The 23,060-nt window shown below is 41.0% G+C and overlaps 1 protein-coding gene across 3 annotated transcripts in view; it reads left to right on the forward strand.

Annotated features, from left to right (window-relative positions):
- Window positions 1-23,060, forward strand: part of scube1 (signal peptide, CUB domain, EGF-like 1) — a 271,582-nt gene that overhangs the window by 213,109 nt on the left and 35,413 nt on the right. For all 3 annotated transcript variants that reach the window (XR_007249346.2, XM_048548867.2, XM_048548868.2), the window contains 4 exons: window positions 9,440-9,556; window positions 10,445-10,567; window positions 12,429-12,548; window positions 19,887-19,979. Coding sequence is in view for 2 of the 3 variants with exons in the window: in XM_048548867.2 (XP_048404824.1) it covers window positions 9,440-9,556; window positions 10,445-10,567; window positions 12,429-12,548; window positions 19,887-19,979 (453 nt within the window). In the remaining variant the exon portion in view is untranslated. The remainder of the gene's footprint in view (window positions 1-9,439; window positions 9,557-10,444; window positions 10,568-12,428; window positions 12,549-19,886; window positions 19,980-23,060) is intronic.

Consider the following 23,060-nt stretch of genomic DNA (forward strand, 5'->3'; position numbering starts at 1 on the left):
TTACATTGCACCTCCCATAGGAAATTTTACCTTGGAGTATGGGCCCTATGCAAGATCTTTAATAGGCGAGCTTGCTAAAGGATGTGTTGGGCAAGATTACTGTCAGAACATAGAATGGGTGGCAAATAATAAATGTGAGTTCTGGTTTCTCAAATTGAGGGCACATTTTTGAAGAACTATAAAATTAAGAGTGCTGCAATTTAAAATTTCCAAGAAACTAGAAGATTCGGAGGAATGAGTTGAGGAAAGCTATTGAAGATCAAATTTGAAGCAGCATTTTGAGAAGAAATGAGACCGTGGCCAGTGTGCAGTTCTTTTTAATGGTGAAGGTACCTAAACCGGATTATACATTTGCAGAACAGATCTTATTGGCAGTAGGTCAAGAGAGAAGCATGTGTACAGGTCAGGAGACCATGATGATGTGTCTAAATGAGAGGTGTGAACAACAAGAGAACAGGGTGCAGAAAGTTCAGTCGGAGAATGGGCAAAGCGGGAACATAAATCATGCTGAATGCTGATAGCAACAGATTGAGGCACAGTAGAAACAGCTTGACAGTGAGAAGCCACATTTATGATCATGTCTGAGTAGATTGCAGCAATCAGCAGGTGAGCGAGAACAGAACCCCTTCAATAGGGCAGAGGAAATCTTGGAGGGGTGGAGAAACCAGGTAGCAAGCCAGCTAGTAACGTAGCAGGAAATGGGCAGTAGGTAGGTGGTTGTGGATGAGCCCGAGTACAAGATGCCAAGGTTGATAGCAGAGTAGATATTTTACTCAGTCTGTTCAAGTATGCTGAGCAGGTGGGACTTGAACCGAGGCCTTCTGATCCAGAGGTCGGGACATTACTACTGCATCATAACGGCCGTTCAGTTTGTCATAGCCCATCTTGTGCAACTCTGATACTGAAGTAAGCAGGTGTATGCTGTTGGTTTGAAAAATTAGGTTGTAACTTAATACTTAATGAGGCGAATTGGAGCCAGGGTAGCGATTAGAGTAAATTTGTTACCTTTATTGGAGGAATAAAGACAAATGTGAAAGCACCCTCTAGTGGTCATAGGTATAGTGTAAGACATAGCACTATCAACGAAAAGTAAACTTAACTGGGCAGACTCTCGTTGTCTTTTAGAGTTGATTAAGCAAGGGCCGACATCATCATCATTATTGTTGATTTTCTATCATTCGAAGCAAACTAATTTTAATAAAAAAAACTACTTCCTAAATGGATAATGATACTGATCCATATTATGTTTGGTTATTAGTTTTTCTCTTCCCCCAACTCCCTTCTGTTTAATCCCACGATGTGCATTTCAATAATTAGAGTAATTGGTTTAGATAGCACAAAGAAAATCCACAGGAACTGAGAGTAGGATTTTGCCTTAATATTAGTATCTTCCCCCTTGGGCAACTTTATTGGGAGCAGCTGCTTGCAGACAAAGCAGTGCAGTATCAGCAGTCTGTTTCTTATGGGCATTAACACCCGCACCACTCACTGAGGGAGTTTGCTCTGTAATTAACTCCAGACACAGTTTGTCATTAATATTTTATTCTGTTCCTCTAGCTTTGTAAATTGATGGATATCTTGAGCAAAGCAGTACACAGTTGATTTATAGGTTGCTGCGGGGGAAATTGACCAGAATGTGCTAAGTAGTTGGTTTTATAGACTGAAATCTCTTTATGTGTAAATTACTAGTCATTGAGAATTTGATTGTATGAGCATGCTCTTTATATTGCTTTGTATTACAGGGCAAAATGTAATTTAGTTTACATGTCTTTGATAGCAACATTAAGCTTCCTCTGCTTTGGTGTTAGTTAAACTGAGAGATGGTGGTGCTGGGAAATAGAAGAGCTTTTGAAGTTGGGTACTGAGTGTGGACAAGATACTCTCAACTCCACTATAACACAACCAGATGCAAAGTAAAACTTTCAAAATGCATTAATAAATGTGCTTCAACTTAATTGTAGAGCGTCAGTGTGATTTCTGTTTCCAGTTATATTCCATAACTGTGTTTGCCAAATTCGTGCCAATCTGTTCTGAAATCTGAACACTTTAATGATAACAAGGAGCACAAACTGCAAGCAAGCTGCTAGTGAAAGTGAAGAGTAGATTTTAACAGTCTGATAGGAAATCAGGTAGACGTGTCTTTCAAGCAGGTCACTACACCATGGACTAATGCATTGGTGAAAATTCCCCTAAGATGTATTCGTTCCACCAATCTCCTCCAGATTCAAATCTGGAATCAAGACACAAAATGTTAACACAACGCACGTCCTAATCGTTTGAATACTCATTATGAAAATGTTTTTAAAGAATAAGTTGACCAGGTGCATGAAACACAACATCCAAAGAAAATTTTATTGGAGTTGGTTCTGTTGCAGTGTTGTTCTTTTACTGAAAATGTATGGGGTCTTAAACCTTAACCAGCCTGTTTCTTTTCAAAGATATTATTTTGTAAAATGTGAACATTGTTGGTAAGCCAACATCCAAGATCACAAGAAATTGGACCATTCAGTCCCTCGAACTTGCTGTTAGGCAATAAGATCATAGCTCATCTGCGTGCAGCTTTGCCAGTTCCCTATCTGCCCTCTATAACCCTTGACTCTTCTGTCAATCAAAATACCTGTCCAGCTCAGCCTTGAAGACATTTAATGACTCAGCCTCCATTGCTCTCTGTAGAAGAGAATTCAATTGTGTAACACACTGCTGAAAGAACCGTTTTTCCATTTCCATCTTAAATGAGACTCTTGGCTTATTTGTAAACTATGCCCCAAGCAGTTTTCAACTCTCCCATAAGAAAGAAACATCCTCTAAGCATTTCAGTCTGTCAGCTTTGTGAAGAATCTTATACGTTTCAATAAGATCACCTCCCTCTTAATATTGCAGTAAATATGAGGATATCTTGCTCAATCTTGTGTTATACAAGAAGACCTTCAGCTCTGGAATCTGCAGGCTGAACATTCTCTGAATTGCTTCAAATGCAATTATTATCCTTCCTGGTTAAGGAGACTAAAACCACATACGCTACTCCACTTAGTCTCGCTAAGACCCCATATAGTTGCAGCAAAGTTTCCTATTTTTTATTTGCAATAAAAGCCAACATTATCTTTGTGTCCCTAATCACTTGCTGTACCCGCATGTTAAACTTCTTGTGATTCATCTAACAAGATACTTTCTGTTGTGCATATTTTTATAATCCCTCTCTCCTTTTTAAATTATTTTGAAATAATATTCTCTGTCCTCATTCTTGCCAGTGGAGGAGCCTATATTTTGACACATTTAGCTTGACTGAATTTTTGCCCACTCATTTAAACCATCCTAATGTACCTTCACAACTTTTGCTTTCTTACATATATTGCCACTAAATTTATAAATGATTTGGCTGTGATGTAGGAGGAATGGTTACTAAGTTTGCAGGTGACATCAAAACTGGAGATGTAGTAGATAGTGAAAAAAATTATCTCTCAGTACAATGGGACCTCGATCAGATGGATCAATGGCTTGAGAAGTGGCAGATGGAGTTTAATTTAGATAAATGTGAGGTGCTGCATTTTGGGTAGGCAAACCAGGGCTGGACTCATACACTTAATGGTGAGGTCCTGGGGAGTGTTACCGAACAAAGAGACTTTGGGGTACAAGTTCATAGCTTCTTGGAAGTGGAGACCCAGGTAGATAGGATAGTGAAGAAGGCATTTGGTATGCTTGCCTTTATTGGGCGGTGCATTGAGTATAGGAGTTGAAATGTCTGTTGTGACTGAGCAGGACATTGCTTAGGCCTCTTTTGGAATACTGCATTCAATTCACATCTCCCTTCTCTAGGAAAAGTTAAGCTTCAGAGGGTACAGGAAAGATTTACAAGGGTGTTGCCGGGGTTGGAGGGTTTGAGCTATCGGGAGACGCTGAAAAGGATGTAGCTATTTTCCTTGGAATGTTGGAGGCTGAGGGGTGACTTTACAAAGGTTCATAAAATCATGAGGGGCAAGGATATGGTGAATAGCCAAGGTTCTTTCCCCCAGGGTAAGGCAGTCCAAATCTAGAGAGCATAGGTTTAAGGTGAGAGGGGGAAAATATATAAAAAGGGACCTTTAGGGTCAACGTTTCCCACAGAGAGGGTGGTACATGTATGGAATGAGCTGCCTGAGGAAGTGGTGGAGTTTGGTACAATTACTACATTTAAAAGCCTAACACTAAAAGAAGGGTACAAGAATAGGAAGGGTTTGGAGGGATGTGGGCCAAATACTGGCAAATGAGACTAGATTAATTAGGTTATCTGGTCAGCATGGATGAGTTGGACTGAAGGGTCTGTTTCTGTGCTGTACAAACCGGTCAGCCCATTATCAACAATTATTCTAGCCCCATGTGCCAGTGCTGGGCCTATATACCTCCAAACTCTTCTATTCATATACCCATCTCGATGCCTTTTAAATGTTGTAATTTTACCAGTCTCCACCACTTCCTCTGGCAGCTCATTCCAACACACACTACCCTGTCTGAAAAAGTTGCCCCTTGAGTCCTTTCATATCTTCGTCCCTAACCCCCCCCCCACCTTAATCCTATGCTCTTAATAAAAACAAATCTATAATACAGTCAGTTCTTGTATCTAAGCCTTTAATGTAGATTATAAGTAGTTAAGACACCAGCACCGATCGCCATGATAATGGAGTGGCTCTCTGCCATTCTGTTTCCTGTTAGCTAATCAATCCTCTATCCATTCCCATTTGTTTCCCAAACAAATTTATTTTGGTGCAGCAACGATCAGTGTCGCAGCTCACTTAATTTCCCTTCAGAAATCCAAATAAGTTATAAATTGTTGTACCCTTCATTCAGTCGACTACGTTTGCCTTTCACCAAACTATGTTGTCTCTGCCTGACTGCAATTTCATTCTGTTCTGTATTTTGTTACCTGCTGAATAATGGAACTAGAAATATTTCCTATGACAGATGTTAGGCTGACTGGTCCAAAGTCTCTTGATTTCTGTCTTTCACCTTGGTAACAGAGCTGTTAGATTTGCGGTTTTCCAATCCACAGGACCCCTTCCAGAATCAAGGCAATTTTGAGCCATTATAACCAATATCTGAAGGCACCTCTTTTAAGACCCTAAGATTCAAGCTATTTGATGGTTCATCTCTAATTGTTCTCGAAGGTAGTGAGCTGGCTCCTTGAATTTCTGAAGTCCCATCCTGGTGAAGGTGATCTATTGTGCTGTTAGGGAAGGAGTTGCAGGAGTTTGGCCCAGCAAAGTTTTCGGAATGGCAATACAGTTCCAAGGCAGGAGCAGGAGTGGCAAAGCCATGAACATAAAGGTTTGAATTTTAAAATTTAGATGTTGCTTAACCAGCAGCCACTGTAGGTCAGGGAGAAAATGTGATCAATGAATGATAGGTAGTGAGAGTTTGGACATGGTTAGCAGAACATTGGATTGCCTCAAGTTCAGGCAGTGGAGAATGTGGTAACTCAGCCAGGGTTGCATTAGAATAGTCAAACCTGGAGGTAATGAAGGTGTGGACAAGGTGTTTTATCAACTGATAAAGTAAGTTGGAATCAGATAATGTCATAGAAGTGGAAATGTGTGACCTTGGGGCGGCACGGTGGCTCAGTGGTTAGCACTGCAGCCTCACAGTGCCAGGGACCCAGTTTCGATTCCACCCTCGATTAACTGTCGGTGTGGAGGTTGCACTTTCTCCCCGTGTCTGCGTGGGTTTCTGCTGGGTGCTCCAGTTTCCTCCCACAGTCCAAAGATGTGCAGGCTAGGTGGATTGGCCATGCTAAATTGCCCATAGTGTTCAGGGGTGTGTGAGTTATAGGGAGATGTGTCTGGGTGGGATGTTTCAAGGGGCAGTGTGGACTTGCTGGGCCAAAGGGCCTGTTTCCACACAGTAGGGAATCTAATCTTAATAATAGCAGAATGTGATTAAAACCTCATCTCTGGGTCAAATATGATACCAGGATGAACTGTCGGACCCACCCAGGGCTGTAAATGAGTAATGTGAGTAACAAATGTGTGCTGGCTTGTGTGCTGGGTGGAGTCAAACTCTGATGTTTGTTTGGTTTCTTCATATGGTACTGTACTGAGCCAAACTGCTTTAGTGGCTATATATGTATAAAGATTTTATGAATAAAGTAACTTCTAAAATTGAAAGAAAAAAATTAAAAATCATGACAGGATGAACTGTACATCTTTCAAGGGAAATGAGGGGTTCTGAAGCACATAGAAAACATCACATTTAATGCCAGGAGATAATGAGAAACTTTGCCAACAATGGATTTGCAACGCCGACCAAAATATTGCAATCAAACCCATGATCGGGAAAATCCATTTGGTTAACGTGCGTGATCTGGGTTATCTTCTGCTTAACTGTGATGTGTGTTTGTCCAATAATTCATTTCCCTTGTACCTAAGTAAATATGTACATTTATTGGACTGGAGAAGACAGAAACTGCCACCACACACTTTAGTTTCAGCTGGGGAAATAACTAACCATGATATCATTTAGTATATGAGGCGAAATTCTAAGATGTCATGGAGTGTTGTAAGATGGGTATGACAACTTCTGGAAGATACAGAAGGAAAAGAGAAGTTGGAGTTCTAGAGATATACAGCACAGAAACAAACCCTTTAGTCCACTTCTCCATGCCAACCAGTATCCTAAATTAATCTAGCCCCACTTGTAAACATTTGGCCCATATACCTGTAAACCCTTCCTATTCATATACCCATCCAAATGCCTTTTAAATGTTGTAATTGTACCCACCTTCACCACTTCCTCTGGCAGCTCATTCCATGCATGCACCACCCTCTGTGTGGAAAATGTTGCCCCTTAGGTCCCTTTTAATTTTTTTCCCCTCTCACCTTAAACCTATGCCGTTTAGGTTTGGACTCCACTACCTTCGGGAAAAGACCTTAGTTATTCACCTTGTCTATGTGAATCATGATTTTATAAACTTCTGTAAGGTCACCCTCAGTTTCTGACAAGCCTGGGAAAATAGCCCCAGCCTATTCAGCATCTCCCTATAGGTCAAACCCTCCTACCCTGGCAACATCCTTGGAATTCTTTTCTGAACCATCTCAAGTTTTGCAACATCCTTGCAGTAGTAGGGAGACCAGAATTGCACATAGTGGCCAAAAGTGGCCCATCCAATATCCTGTATGGCTGCAACGTTACCTCCCAATTCCAATATTCAATGCACTGACTAACAAAGCCAAGGGACTATGAACCTGCACTCCAAGGGCTCTTTGTTTATCAATGCTCCCCAGGACTTATACACTTAATGGTAATGTCCTGCTTTGATTTGCCTTTCCAAAATGCAGCGCCTCATATTTATCTAACTTAAGGTCCATCTGCAATTTCTTGGCCCATTTGATCAAGATCCCGTTGTTCTCTGAGGTAACCTCCCTTGCTGTCTAATTTTGGTGCCATCTAACGTACTAACCATACCTCCTATGTTCCCACCCAAAGTTGGTGTTTTCTGTGGGTCTTCCATGAGAATGAAGCTTTGCATCAAAATGTCGACTGTCCTTTCAGAAGGCAATCAACTGATTAAACTTTTTCACCACAATTTTATTTTTCAGAAAGTGATATGAAAATTACAAAGTTCTTTACAGGAAAGAATTCCATCCCATTGGACCAATTAGAAGAATACCCACAGTTATCAGCTGTGGATTTAGTTTTGTCCTAATGTCTTGTTTGCATTTTCAATCAACTGCAGCAGGACTCGCGATATTATGACATTCAATTATTCAAATTTCACAGGATCTCAATATTATGATACAGAAGGAGGTCCTTTGATCCATTGTGTCTGCATTGGCTTTCTCAGCATTAGACAGAGCCAATTTCTTGTCTTTTCCCATAACCCAGCAGACTGGGTAATTATTTGAATTAAAACAATGTTCTCTTAAATGCACCGATTTAAATGTGTCTTCACCAGCCTTCCGAGATGATGCAGTCCTTACATTCGCTTCTTTTGTAAACACGTTTTAAAACTGTGCTCTCTGGATTTCCATCTGTATGATTCAGAACAATCATTCCCTAGCCACCTTTCTGTGACTCCACATCATCTTGAAAATTGTTGTCAAATCTCCACTTGGCCTTATCCTTTCCCAAGCAAAGCAGTCTCAATTTCTCTGCTCTGTCCTCATAACTGTGTTTCTTATCCCTGGGACCATTCCTGTAAACCTCTTCTGTACTCCTTTCAATGTATGCTCATCCTTCATGTAGTGGAGGGCCCACTATACAATACCCCAGCTGAGGTCTCACCAGTGTCTTATATTCATCATCATCTCCCTACTCTTGGACTTTATGGTCCCGTTTAAGAAGTCTAGAACATTGTATAGTTTATTAACAGCTAACTCCAGCTGTCCTGCCACCTTTAATGACTTGTGTACATAGAAGCCCAGGTCTCTGTGCTGCTGCACACCCTCTAGAATAGCACCCTTGTTTTAATGCTATCTCTCCATGTTCGTTGGAGCAAAGTGTAGCATCTTGCAATTCTCCGCACTGAACTTTGTGCCCCCTCAGCAGCCCACTCCTCCAATGTGGTCGAAATTATGCTCACAGTTTACAATTCTTCCAAGTTTTGCATCATCCACAAATTTTGAAGTTATTCCTTGCACATGCAAATCTAGATCATTAATATAAATTAGCAAAAGCAGGGTGTCCAAGATTGATCCTTGGGGAACTCCACTACAAACATCCTTCCCCCCCCACCCCGCCCCGAAAAATATCCATTAACCATTACTCTCTGTTTCCTATCCCTTAGCCAGTTTTGTGATTACGTTTTTACTTTCACATTGCTTTTATTCCATGACCTATAACATTCCTCACTCGTCTGTATGTGGAACTGTGTTAAACTGCCTTTTGGTAGTCAATATACTCATATCAACAGCATAAACCTTATCAACCCTGTTACCTCTTCAAAAAACCTCCATGTTGGTTTGACCGGATTTTCCCTGAGTAAATTCATCCTACTTTTCCAAATCAATCTAATTATTAATGTAATTATTAATTTGGCTATTTTTTCACAATTCATTACTTTTTGCTTCTGTGAGCAGCTGAAACCGGTGATGCTGTTAAATGCGAAATTAACAAGGTGCCATTGTGCTTTATTCCCATTGAGGTTTGAATGTTTTTTATGCACTGTTTGAGAAAACTAAGTTTACAAGTACACTTGGTAAATGTCAGTGAATCACTTACACCTATATTACATTCCTCATGTTGACCTTTGGAGCTTTGCAATCTTGCTGTTCCTGCTGAAGTTCTCCATATATGTTGACCAGCTTTATGTAGAAGATTAAAAATGCAACTGTGAATATTCTAAATATCAACAATTTTTTTTCAGTATCACACTACTTGAAAATTGAGCAGGTATTATTCCTCTGTTCTTGTTATAGTTACACTATATCTGACCAGGCTTTTTAATGGTATAATGTTTCTCCTCCAATTTTAGATATCGATGAGTGTTCCTTTGAAAGGACATGTGACCACATGTGCATTAACTACCCAGGAAGCTTTGAATGCTTGTGTCATAAAGGTTATACCTTATATGGACTGACGCATTGTGGAGGTTTGTTCAATACGATGAATGCCATTATAATTCACATGGACTGAAACTGCAATGATTAGTATTAGGTACTATCCAATGTTAGTCAATACTAATGTAACCTTTTGAAATACTATAGTAAATGGAGGACCAGAGACTCATCAGTACAAAGTTTTAAAGTGTGATGATAAGCACATTGAAGAAAGTGTGAATGCAGAAGAAAATAGGGTTGGCAGGATATAGGGAGAATGGGGTGTTAACAGATGCTAAAAAATGATCACAGATACTTTTTTCGGCGATCAGTGTTAGTGAAAGAGGAGGGCGGTGAAGTTTGGGTCAGTGCTGTTAAGAACAGAACAGATTCCATGATGGACCCATTGGGGAAGGCAGAAAGAGGGTGAAAAAAGATGAGTGAAGTCCGGTTCAGTGGCTCGTGAGACACAAGGCAGAAGAATAGGAATTGGTGGGGGGTTGTCAAGGGCCAAATACTAATGGGAACAATTAAATGGATATGGCCCGAATAGGGAAACATGTTATAGTGAAGGGAAAATCCCATGTAGGATGTAGCATAAATAGAGCACACAGCCAGCTACACTTTGAGCAGTTGCAACTTATTTTACTTTTAAATGTCATTTGAATGTTAGGCGTTAAAATTGCTCTTTTTCTCTCCACTAAATGCGCAGTTGATGTGTGGCTTGTTTCTTGCCATTGTGAAATACTTGACTAACTGATTTAATTCTCATACCTAGATGTTTATTTACTGTCACAATATTTGTTCATTACATGAATTCTGTACAAGGAATATGTTTGTTTGTTTTCATAGAATAAATACATTATGTACAAACATTAAATGGAACTGTTTCTCTTGCAGCACCGATTTTTATTCTAAGTCACTGAAATTTGTCTTGACAGATATCGATGAGTGCAGTATTAATAATGGGAGCTGTGATTATAGTTGTGTTAATACGATGGGAAGTTATGAATGTGTGTGCCCTCCTGGGAAGAAGTTACATTGGAACAAGAAGGATTGTGTTGGTAAGTAGGGTTTTTTAAAAGCAATAGGATAAGATGGGAGCCCCTTTAAAGTCAGTTTGATCAGAGTCAACATTGAAAAGGAACAAAGGAAGGTATAGTGGTAGTAAAGACCAGAAGATCCAGGTTCAAATCCAGACCAAAAGATGCATCATAACACGTCCAAACAGGTTTTGTTTTAAAAATAAAAGGAGCTATATGCCATGTAGAGTTGTAATTGAGACATTTTTAGTTAAATGTATCACTACAACATTTTGTACAATTTTGTAGCAGTAGGATTCATTTTCTAAATTCATATTGTTTGAAGGTACATCCACAATGAATGTCACAACAGTTTCATTATTTTTGGGCTCTTGAATGCCATGATAGGGTTCATGAGAGTGTGTCTAAACAGGAATTTTTCAAGGAAAATTTGGGCACAAGCCACTGAGGCACCATATTGTGCTTTGATTTTGATTAACTTCGGGTCCATTGGGACAGTCAACAATTTGAGATACATCATGCAATTGGAATCAAGCCAGTAAATACAGAACAAAACTTCTTTTATTGAAGTCTAAGTTTACAATAGCCTAAATTTTCATTAATTTCACTTGCTATACTTTGTTTTTCACCTCATTTGTAAAGGGTTTTTCAACTGTCAAATTTAGTTTGTTTTAAAAATGTTGGATTTTTTTTCTTTTGCTTTTTCAAGAACATTAGAAAGAGACCATAACAACTCAGGAAGTGATCCACTTGATTGGTTTAGTCATTGTTATTTATCAAATTTCGATCAGTTTTCTTTGGTCTAGCACTTTTTTGATTCCAACGGCTGTCTCCACTTATTAAACTGGCTGACCCAGGGCACTTGTGCTTTTAGCTCAGCACTCATTATCAAATAGCCAGTTAGGAAATGGAAATATGCCTGACACACACATTTGAGCATATACAGAGAATTTTACTGGCAATTTCACCATTCTGTACTTAAAACCTTAACACTGACCTGAATACTTGAAGAGTTATGTTTTCTGGATGAATGCGCCCAGTGTTTTTGTGAAAGAGGAAGTGAAATACACCTACAAAATTCCAAGGGATCGTGAATTTCTAATACACAGCACTGGATGAGCAGTAATTTCTTCCAATTAGATGGTGTCAGAAGTTACACAACACCAGGTTATAGTCCAGCAGTTTATTTGAGATTGCAACCTTCAGTGCACTGCATCTTTGTCAGGTGGAGTCACCTGACTTCATCTACTTTCTTATAACAAAGCTCTTCTGAGTAATCTTCAGACTTTAGGTACCTTGTTTGTGTACACAACGTGCGTACAGATTTTAAAAACTCTTATTATCTAAGCCATTAAATTGCGCAACTTTTGACATGTGATGTTCGGTTCCTCACTCTAATTGTTCTGATTTTATTTTGTTTTTGCTTAACTTTTGAGATCAAGCGCCACATGTTTAGTTTAGGTAGAATCCTGCCCAGTTAACTTCACATTGTTGTTTTTCACCGATTGTCTGACACATTTGCTGGCTTGGATGCGAAATGTCTGGTCCTTCATTTTCCTCAAACTACATGGATAGATCACAGTATATTACAAGTGTGCAACTTGAATGTGGGGTGCAGCAGTTCAAGAAGGCAGCTCACCACGAGCTTCTGAAGGGAAACCAGGAACAGGCAATAAATGTTGCCTAGCCAGCGACACCCACATCCCACAAATGAATTAAAAAAAATTTCAATCTCTCGGTTGCTGATCTACTGAGTAATGTAATGTACATTGTTTTTGAATATTTTAAATGGCAATAAAACTCTTAATCTGCTTTGGTAACTGATATGGCTTTTTTTTATTTTAAGTTCTTTGTATGTAATCAATGACTCACTCTCCCTCAGAGGTGGTGAAATGTGTCCGAAATGCAAAGATTGCACGCAAAGTCCAGCTCGTCTGCAGTAAGAGTGGAGGAGTAGAAAGTTGCTCTCTGTCCTGTCCGTCCAAAGCACTCTTTGTAGCAGGTTAGTGTTCTGATTTTAGTAATTGTGCAATCACCACAGTAGAGAAGTGTGTGTGAAAAGTGTTTAAAATGTTTTTTGATACGGTAGATGGTTTCTAAAAAAAACTAAATAGGACATAAGCAAATTGGCATTTAATAAATAGCTTTAGAGGATGATTTATTTATAATAGGAATGTATCCGACTAAGCAGCACACACTTGAATATGCTGCATGTATTGGAATATCTGATTCACAAGTTTTGTAAATGCACTGTTTTCAGTTGAAACTGTAAGTTGTTTTATCCTGGTTCTGCACATCTATTAATTTTTGATTATTGTTAGTGGCCATAACTGTTACATAATGGTGAACTTGTAGGTGATGCCAGAAGCAGAATACGGTGTGAAAAATTGATTGAGGTGAAATTAAGAAAAATATATCAACTCTAAAACAGCTAACTCAAATCATATCAAACCTCAACATCAGATGAGATTGTTCACTTGATGAAGCAGATTCCTTTCCGACTGAGCAACATGTGCCTATAAATCTGCCGTCCCATCACCAAGTAGAAACTATTTGACCTGCAATCCTTTCTCTCCCACTAGATTTGTCTTCATTCCTTACTATAACACTCAGAAAACATTTTATCCCCCAACCCACCCAAGCAATGCTTTTGGCTCTCGCCCACATCCGGCTTTATAACATGGCCCATATCTCTCCTTGGTAGATCAATGTTTTAATCCAATTCCTGTTTTGTTAATGAATAAGTATTCAAATGTTTCCATTCTCTTTGCTACTGCTTTTTGATTTCCCATTCCAACTTCTTCGCTGTTATCCCTTCCAGTTTTCCCTGCTTGTAATTATTGATAACAAGCTGTTCCATGTTTGAGTCACTCTCCAGCCATACATCTGTGTTTCCCATCCTCAGTACTTCTAGCTTGTGAAATTTATGTAAACTACTTAAACAGGAATCAGGTGAGACTTAATTGCATTTGTACTGTAACCAGTTATAGCCTCCTTCAATGGGCTATTAGTACAAATTTCCCTTCATTAGGAAACTCCAAATTTTCAAATGTTTAGTAATGTCCTTTTGCTCACCAATCCCTTTTTTTCAGAAAGGGTCTTTGCACTGTCAAGGTATGATTTTGTTGAATGTCTGACAATCCCTGAGAAGAATTTAAGATGAGTTTAAAAATGTTTTGTGAAATACTGTTGATCTAGTGACAATAGATATTACTTCACACGTTTATTTGGACTGAAAAAAATGTAATTGTTCAGGGAATAAGTGGAGAACATACCATGAATACACAGGATGCTTCATATAAGCATTGGCTAGACGTTTTTCAGCCTCATTAGTGACAGTGTGTCCCTATTTATATCCATTTTGAAACATTAGTTATATCTTTCAAATATTCCAATGGATTGTTGTTGTGCTGAAGCTTATTGCCCATGGGAGGTCAGAATTACATAATGGGCATGAGCTGAAACATTTTAAAGGAGTCACATTTTAGTTTGCAGTGCATCCTCTTGGAAATGTTTCACTGGGAATTTTTCCCTGTGTTTGCAGGGAACAGCTGATCCTGGATTTCAGGGCATTGTTGCCACCTACCCTAGGGGTTGAGGAAGGAGGTTCAGAGTATATTGGTCCTTTGCATCAGGCTTCAGTTTGGAGGTCGAAGTTGGACACCATGTCATACGTTATCAATAATTTTCTGAGACTTTCTTACAGTTGTTTTTTTTAATATTAGCCATTCTGGCCCTCTCTTGCCCCATTCATGCTAACTCACATCGTTTACCTGCTCCGAATGGCCTTATACCCTCCATGTGCCCACCTGACCTCCAAGACCTCTAAAACTTTCCAAGTATACTAGTGCTCCACACTCAGCAGATTTTTTTTTGCACCTTCCATTGCCAATGTCCTTAGTATTCACCAGGCAGACCCCAGGAGCCATGCTGAGATGAAACAATATAATTGTTTAATAGTTGTTACATCTTTTGCTAAAATGGGGAAAACCTGATAATGAAAGCCCATTCAAAACTTTTAAATTCTCTTCAGCTGTTCGTTCCTTATTTAAAGAAAACAAATGGATCTGTGTTCCTAAACTCAAATGAAGGACAGCTAATCCTTTCATAACCTCTTCGCGGTGTAGTCAGACTGTGAATTTGAGATGCCTTCTGGAAATAATGATATAAAATTCCCTTCCAGGTAATGTGAACACACAACTATTTAAACAGACCCTGACCCTTCATCAGAGAGGGGGATGGGGAGAGGGAGATAGAATAAATAGGGAGAGAGGGGGAGGCGGACCGAAGATGGAGAGTAAAGAAGATAGGTGGAGAGAGTATAGGTGGGGAGGTAGGGAGGGGATAGGTCAATCCAGGGAAGACAGACAGGTCAAGGAGGTGGGATGAGGTTAGTAGGTAGCTGGGGGTGCGGCTTGGTGTGGGAGGAAGGGATGGGTGAGAGGAAGAACCGGTTAGGGAGGCAGAGACAGGTTGGACTGGTTTTGGGATGCAGTGGGTGGGGGGGAAGAGCTGGGCTGGTTGTGTGGTGCAGTGGGGGGAGGGGTCGAACTAGGCTGGTTTAGAGATGCAGTAGGGGAAGGGGAGATTTTGAAACTGGTGAAGTCCACATTGATACCATACGCTGCAGGGTTCCCAGGCGGAATATGAGTTGCTGTTCCTGCAACCTTCGGGTGGCATCATTGTGGCAGTGCAGGAGGCCCATGATGGATATGTCATCTAGAGAATGGGAGGGGGAGTGGAAATGGTTTGCGACTGGGAGGTGCAGTTGTTTGTTTCGAACTGAGCGGAGGTGTTCTGCAAAGCGGTCTCCAAGCCTCCGCTTGGTTTCCCCAATGTAGAGGAAGCCGCACCGGGTACAATGGATGCAGTATACCACATTGGCAGATGTGCAGGTCAACCTCTGCTAAATGTGGAATGTCATCTTGGGGCCTGCGATAGGGGTGAGGGAGGAGGTGTGGGGGCAAGTGTAGCATTTCCTGCGGTTGCAGGGGAAGGTGCCGGGTGTGGTGGGGTTGGAGGGCAGTGTGGAGTGAACAAGGGAGTCACGGAGAGAGTGGTCTCTCCGGAAAGCAGACAGGGGAGGGGGTGGAAAAATGTCTTGGGTGGTGGGGTCGGATTGTAAATGGCGGAAGTGTCGGAGGATGATGCGTTGTATCCGGAGGTTGGTAGGGTGGTGTGTGAGAACGAGGGGGATCCTCTTAGGGCGGTTGTGGCGGGGGCGGGGTGTGAGGGATGTGTTGCGGGAAATACGGGAGACGCGGTCAGGGCGTTCTTGATCACTGTGGGGGGAAAGTTGCGGTCCTTAAAGAACTTGGACATCTGGGATGTGCGGCAGTGGAATATCTTATCGTGGGAGCAGATGCGGCGGAGGCGGAGGAATTGGGAATAGGGGATGGAATTTTTGCAGGAGGGTGGGTGGGAGGAGGTGTATTCTAGGTAGCTGTGGGAGTCGGTGGGCTTGAAATGGACATCAGTTACAAGCTGGTTGTCTGAGATGGAGACGGAGAGGTCCAGGAAGGTGAGGGATGTGCTGGAGATGGCCCAGGTGAACTGAAGGTTGGGGTGGAAGGTGTTGGTGAAGTGGATGAACTGTTCGAGCTCCTCTGGGGAGCAAGAGGCGGCACCGATACAGTCATCAATGTACCGAAGGAAGAGGTGGGGTTTGGGGCCTGTGTAGGTGCGGAAGAGGGACTGTTCCACGTAACCTACAAAGAGGCAGGCATAGCTGGGGCCCATGCGGGTGCCCATGGCCACCCCCTTTGTCTGTACGAAGTGGGAGGAGTCAAAAGAGAAGTTGTTGAGTGTGAGGACGAGTTCAGCTAGGCGGATGAGAGTGTCAGTGGAGGGGGACTGGTCGGGCCTGTGGGACAGGAAGAAGCAGAGGGCCTTGAGGCCATCTCCATGCGGAATGCAGGTGTACAGGGACTAGACGTCCATGGTGAATATGAGGTGTTGGCGGCCAGGGAATTGGAAGTCCTGGAGGAGGTGGAGGGCGTGGGTGGTGTCACGGACGTAGGTAGGGAGTTCCTGGACCAAAAGGGAGAAAATGGAGTCCAGATAGGTGGAGATGAGTTCCGTGGGGCAGGGGCAGGCTGAGACGATGGGTCGACCAGGGCAGGCAGGTTTGTGGATTTTGGGAAGGAGATAGAAACGGGCCGTGCGGGGTTGGGGAACAATGAGGTTGGAGGCTGTGGGTGGGAGGTCCCCTGAGGTGATGAGGTCGTGAATGGTGTTGGAGATGATGGTTTGGTGCTCGGGTGTGGGGTCATGATCGAGGGGGCGGTAGGAGGTGGTGTCGGAGAGTTGGCGTCTGGCCTCGGCGATGTAGAGGTCAGTGCGCCATACTACCACTGCGCCACCCTTGTCTGCGGGTTTGATGGTGAGGTTGGGGTTGGAGCGGAGGGAGCGGAGGGCTGCCCGTTCTGCGGGGGAGAGGTTGGAGTGGGTGAGAGGGGTGGAGAGGTTGAGGCGGTTAATGTCTGGACGGCAGAGACGTCAACTTTTGTGCTCCTGAGATGCTGCTTGGCCTGCTGTGTTCATCCAGCCTCACATTTTATTATCTTGGAATTCTCCAGCATCTGCAGTTCCCATTATCTCTGATACTATTTAAACCGACCCCTTTCTTTCAATTCATGTTGACACTGCCTAATTTTGAAAATTTTAAATGAGTTGAGGATTGAAATAGCTTCACCAGGAGTGTTTTTTAAACTTCTCGCTGTCACAGGCAGGCTTTTTACACATTTAAAGTGGGAGAGATTTAAATAACTTCGCAATTTAACAGTTCCACAGACATTCAAGAGCATTTAAAACTACTAGTGAAAATGGTGACACCTGCAATACAGGTTAAGGCTCTTGCTATAATGACACCTTGGTCTGTTCAAACCCTTCTGAGTTTGGTTTTTCCTCGTATGAGTCATGCCCCTTCCTCCTTTTCCCTAGTTTTGCAAAAGGAAGTGGAACTTCCAAATTGAGGGTCTACCCAAACTGTATCCTGGAAACCAGATGTCATCTTTATATTTGTGTGAAAATCTGAGCCATTCTGTGTGTGGATTTCTTAAGTAATGAATGTTCCAACCATTGTCCCCTCCTCCCCCAACATTGAACTCAATCAGCCATACATACATAAATCATTTACATTACTAGTAGTGAACCTCCTTTTTTTTAAATAGAGTAACACAAAAAATGGTGTTTGCTTACCTGTGGTATGTTATTTACGTTATCAGCTAAGTCATACATATAATTAGAATACAGCAGACTATTAGTATATATCACTGTAAAAATATATTTTATAAGGTCAAGCATGTTTGCTGATTTGCTGCACTTGAATGGAATTTTAAATATGTTTGAAATACTGTCAAATTTGTTAGGATTATCAAGATCATTAAAGTGGATCATGGCTACATAAAAGATTGCAGCAGGATCAATTCAAAACATGGACATCTTTCTAATAAAAATATTCTGCTACATGTTTAGATTTCCTTCAAGTGAATGGCATTTTTCAGTATTAATTGTGGCAGGCTTCACAACAGTTTACGATTAATAATACAAAAATAATCAATAGTGTTTTGTTCAGTTGCGTATTTAACATTATCTTGTACAAACAGAGACCATTTGGCTCAATTGCCTGTCCCAGTTGTTGGCTAGGGTTCTTTATTGGTCTGACTCCCCAGCAGTTGTATCATGGCTCTGCAATGTTTTCCATTTAAAAATATAATTCCACTTTGAAAGTTACCATTGAATTGGCTTCCACCGCTTTCCAGCAATGCATTTCTGATTACACACCTTGAATGAAAAACTAAAGTTTACCTGCTGAGGCAATGGTCCAGTGAAAGGACATTGACCCAACCAAGTGAAATTGAGAATGGAAATAAGGAATTATTGTTGAATAAAAGCAATAAAACCATTTTTTTTGTAGTGGTGATAACTGTCAGTGTTCTTAATCTTCACAGGAGGAAAACCTGTAGAAATCAGTTGAATTGACATCAACTTCCAGTTATTGTTTGAAAACATTTTATATTATCCCTTGTGTAGGTTGTACCTTGAATAGGTTCAAGTATCTTTTTTTTGTACCATACTGAATATCATTACTCTGAACAATCCACTGTCTCTGACTAACACATTTTATTATCGTGAAAGGTTGCATAGCTCCGTTATGATATTATAGGTTTCCGACTTTCTTAAAAGCTGTTTGTGCTTCAATTTCTATCTTTAATGCCAGGTAAATATCCGAATCTTTATTTCATTCTGTGTAAAATTATTCAGAAGTCTAAAAGATTATTTCCTCATTTGTCTGAAGGAATCTACAGGAAGACATTACTGTTGATGAATGCTGAAGATACTTATAGTTGGCCTGTATTCTCCCAAAATGTGTTAGCTGTGGCTCAGTCAGCAGCATTCTCATCTGAGACTCAGTCCTGGGATCACATCTGACTTGAGGACTTTAGTAAATATCAAAGATAACAGCCCAATACAGCACTAAGGAAGTATTACACATTGGAGGTTCTATCTTTGAAATGAGATGGTAAACTGAGGCTTCTGTCTGAATAGATGGGTGTATAATATCTCATCGCACTGTTTTGAAGAACAACAAAAGATTTATCCTGAGTGTCGCAGTCAATATTTATCCCTTCATCAGCATTTTTAAAAATTGTCTTGTAGGATTTCTGGTAGCTGTATGTTTGATATTACAATATTTGAGATGTCATATGGTCGTAAAAAACAATATCAATACAAGTTGCTTTTCCTTAACATCAGAATCAAATTAATTTTGGAAAAGCTGACATATAGCATAAAAATCATTCAGCCTTTCTGTGGAGCTGATTTTGAGGTTAAGGGCAAAGCTGATTGATAAGTTAGTGGTTAGTAATCTAAAGGCATCCAACAGGTTTTCATGCTGCAGCAAGTGTAAACTAAATGTAAACTGCCTCTCATTAAAAGGACCCAGACAAAATTTCAATGAAAATATTGGTGATTAAGTTATAATGATTACAGTAATGATGGGAAGCCCACTCTCCTTATTTTGCAGAAAGTCAACAGGTGAATTTTATGGCAGAGAAAACACAAAGCGAATAAAATTGTCAGTCCTTCTAATCAACAATTAGAGCAACTTGATGACGGGTTGGCCAAATGTCACCTTGGGGTCCTGTTTTGTTGGAGCATTATATAAAGCAACATTTTATAGGTTACAGTGGGCATAACATTTGTGCAGCAAATAGCAAGTATACTTACCAAATTAGGAAGGTGAATAAAGTTCAAGTTTTGTCTATTCGTCTGTTACAACATAGATTTTCAATACTTTTCAGGTCTTCTCTAACTTAGTACTTTTGCCTTCATTCAGATTCTGAAAATAGCTATACTTTTAGCTGTGGAGTTCCAATACAGCCAACAAAATCCTCACAAAAGCGAAATACAAGTCTACCTAACTGTGCAGGTAAGCACCTCAAGCCAGGCAGGTCTAAAAGAGAAAAAAAAAATCTGGTGGTCCTCTGTGAAACTTAAGTCTCATTCGTCAATCTCAGGTAACAGTTGTGCTCCTCTGGCTGGGCTGAAATAATTCTGTTTTTCAGTACCAGCCTATCAGCTTCAAGAAACCTTTTATTTGTACTTTTATTGATTTTTTTTTTATTTTTGAACTGGAAATTGATTACCACAGAATTATTGTGGTCTGAAATCTCTTCGTAATCCCTCAGCCTTTTTGATGGGAGTGAAAATGCGCTTGCTTCAGTATGAGAAGCAAAATGTTACACAGCCACAACGTTGGCACCAGCTCGTCTTCATTCACAATTCCCAAATATTTGGAGTTTGGTGTTATCAAAATGCTAGTTCTTTGGATTCCTCTTCTACCTTCATTTTGTCAATTCTCAGGCATTTTCTGAAATGTGCAATCGGTTTTCTAATTGTTTGCTCAGTCGTGTGTTAATTCATGGCACTAAAACAAAATAAATTTGGTTATATGGGGTTGACATAATGCCCAAATAGACTTAATTCTTTAACAGCTACCAGGAATATGAGAGATCTTTGGAGTTTGTACTTGCCTTCCTGTGATTCTATGCTGTCACTCCACAGCAGAGGTTGGATCTGTCATATGGATGTCCCTGGCCACACACATCAAATGAGCTGACTCTCTGCCGGTAGACCCTCAGTTGGGGCTGTCGCCTCCTTTGAGCTAGATCAGCATGTCCCTCTGTCCTGTTGAACACCTTGTAGTTTAGGAAGATGCAACTGGTGGTACTGATGTTTCTGCCAAGAATCCAGAAGCATGGCTCGGAATTGAGATTGCTCTAGTTTACATAATGTAATGGCCCCAGACAAACTGAGAACACTAAAGTTCGCTCTAGTGATAAAGTAGGTTTTAAACATTGTGAAAAGTATGCTGAAGACATTTGGAGTGCAATCTGGTGTATTTCCTTGGTTATGAGGTTGATCATTTTATAGTGGTGTAGAATAAGTAGCAGGATGTGCGACATACAAACATGGGAGCAACAAATGAAGGGGCCCTGACAGTGATGAATAAGACAGAGTGGCACAAATCAGTTAGATAAGAAGACACATTTACCATTAGTAGAGAGATCAGTAGCCAGGGGACACAGATTTAGGGTAAGTGCTGGAATACTGAGGAGAGTTGATGAGGCATTTTGGTCACTCAGAGGGTGGCGGCAGTGCCAAACTCAATGCCTGAAAGGGTGACTGAAGCAGAACCTCTTGTAAACTTTATGCAATATGTCAATATTGATTTGTTTCTATAGAAAATGCGATTAGTGTAATCAGATCTTTGTTTATTAGCCATACAATGAGCTGAGTTGCCTCCTTCTCTCCTGAAAATGTCTGTGATTCTATCATGGTAAATCTTCAAAGAACAGAGAGTTTACAATATGGAGACTGGTCATTAGTAGGAAATCTGTGTGTTCTGATATGGCTGTTTAAATATTAGCATCCCACTTCCATATTGCCTTAGCAGCCAGAGGGGATGGCACACTGAAGCTGTCGAAGGAATTCTAGTGAAATGAACGTTAGCAGCAATCAGGATAGCTGAACTTGTACATTGCTCCATGTAGTTTCATCAACCACAGGAATGGAAAGGCCAATGCCAACATTCCCACTAAGTATTATATGCTTGTGTGCAACCTCATGGTGCACAGTGTGCCACATTTCTGATTGTTATGGACCCTTACATCAGTGCAATTGAGAAGTAACTCTCTGACTTGACCAGCATTCTCCAGCACAATACTCCAGGAATTTTACTGCTTCCTGTCTCCAGGTATCTCTCCTATCTCATCTGGACAACCAACACATACTCCACTTCCCATATTCCTTGTTTGCACCATCTCACAGTCACCATCCCCAAATATTGTCCTTCAGTCCTGTGCACATAATCTATTATGCCATAAGATCTGCTTTTGCTCAGTCCAGGGAGAGGCAGAAATCCACTGGTTGGAGCCTCAAGGACCTTGATGACCATTGGCAGTACATGTCTACCGACCTCACCAGGAAAGAGGTCTTGTTTCAATAGATTGCAGATGCCTTCTGAGGCAGTGTTGCTCACGCACATCAAATGAGCTGACTCTCTGCCTGTAGACCCTCAGTTGGGGCTGTCGCCTCCTTTGAGCTAGTTCAGCATGTCCCTCCGTCCTCTTGAACACCTTGTAGTTTAGGAAGATGCAACTGGTGGTATAGATGTTGCCGCTCCTCTGATCAGGGTTGGAGATGCAAGGAAGAGTTATATGAGCTGCTCCTGTGCTGTGGTTGAGGCTGACTGCAGGGAAGTGCCGATTAAACCCGAGTGAACTTTAACGCAAATAAATTGACTTCCAAGAATTCAGAAATCACAAATTAGGGAGTAAGAGCACATTCTCAGAAGGAGTGTTCTCGCTCTCCGAGATATGGCTGCAGCTCTTCAGGTTAACTATTTGAGTGCTTTGCAGCCAGTCAGTTTCACTGAACAAGCACTTACTGCTATACACTTGCCTGGTTGACACTGTTATATACAGAATATTTTAAGTCCTCTCTGTTAAACAGCACTTGGAATATTTTAATTCCCTGCCTGTCAGGACCTACGGGTGGTCACCTTTTGTGTTAGCTTTTGATCCAGTGCCATTTTTCCAGGCTGTAATCCACATGGCATCAACCAGACATACACATTCACCTCTCCTTGGCACTGCAAATTCTATCTGCTGAGTGTCCTGTCAACAGCAAGATATCCAGTCAAAGTGAAAAACCATAGTTACTTCAGAATAATTGCAAGGTAACAACCTGCCTTTCCAAATTGGATCCCAATGTGGGAACAGCCAGAAAAAGTCAAATGCCGTTAAATGTACCGTGAAGTGTGCTACTGTGCAAACTTGCAATAAGAACAGCTATTAAATATTTCCAGGAAAAATTAGATTACTTTAGGTAGCTGGTGAGGAGCTCGAAGGGCACAGGCACCATGATTTGTTGTAATGGTTGGTTTCTCTGGAATTGTATGGTTCTATTTGACAGATATTCTTTGTACTCTGGTCTCAGCAGCAGAGCT

The sequence above is a fragment of the Stegostoma tigrinum genome, chromosome 18, assembly GCF_030684315.1.
Source record: "Stegostoma tigrinum isolate sSteTig4 chromosome 18, sSteTig4.hap1, whole genome shotgun sequence".
NCBI classification, from domain to species: domain Eukaryota; kingdom Metazoa; phylum Chordata; class Chondrichthyes; order Orectolobiformes; family Stegostomatidae; genus Stegostoma; species Stegostoma tigrinum.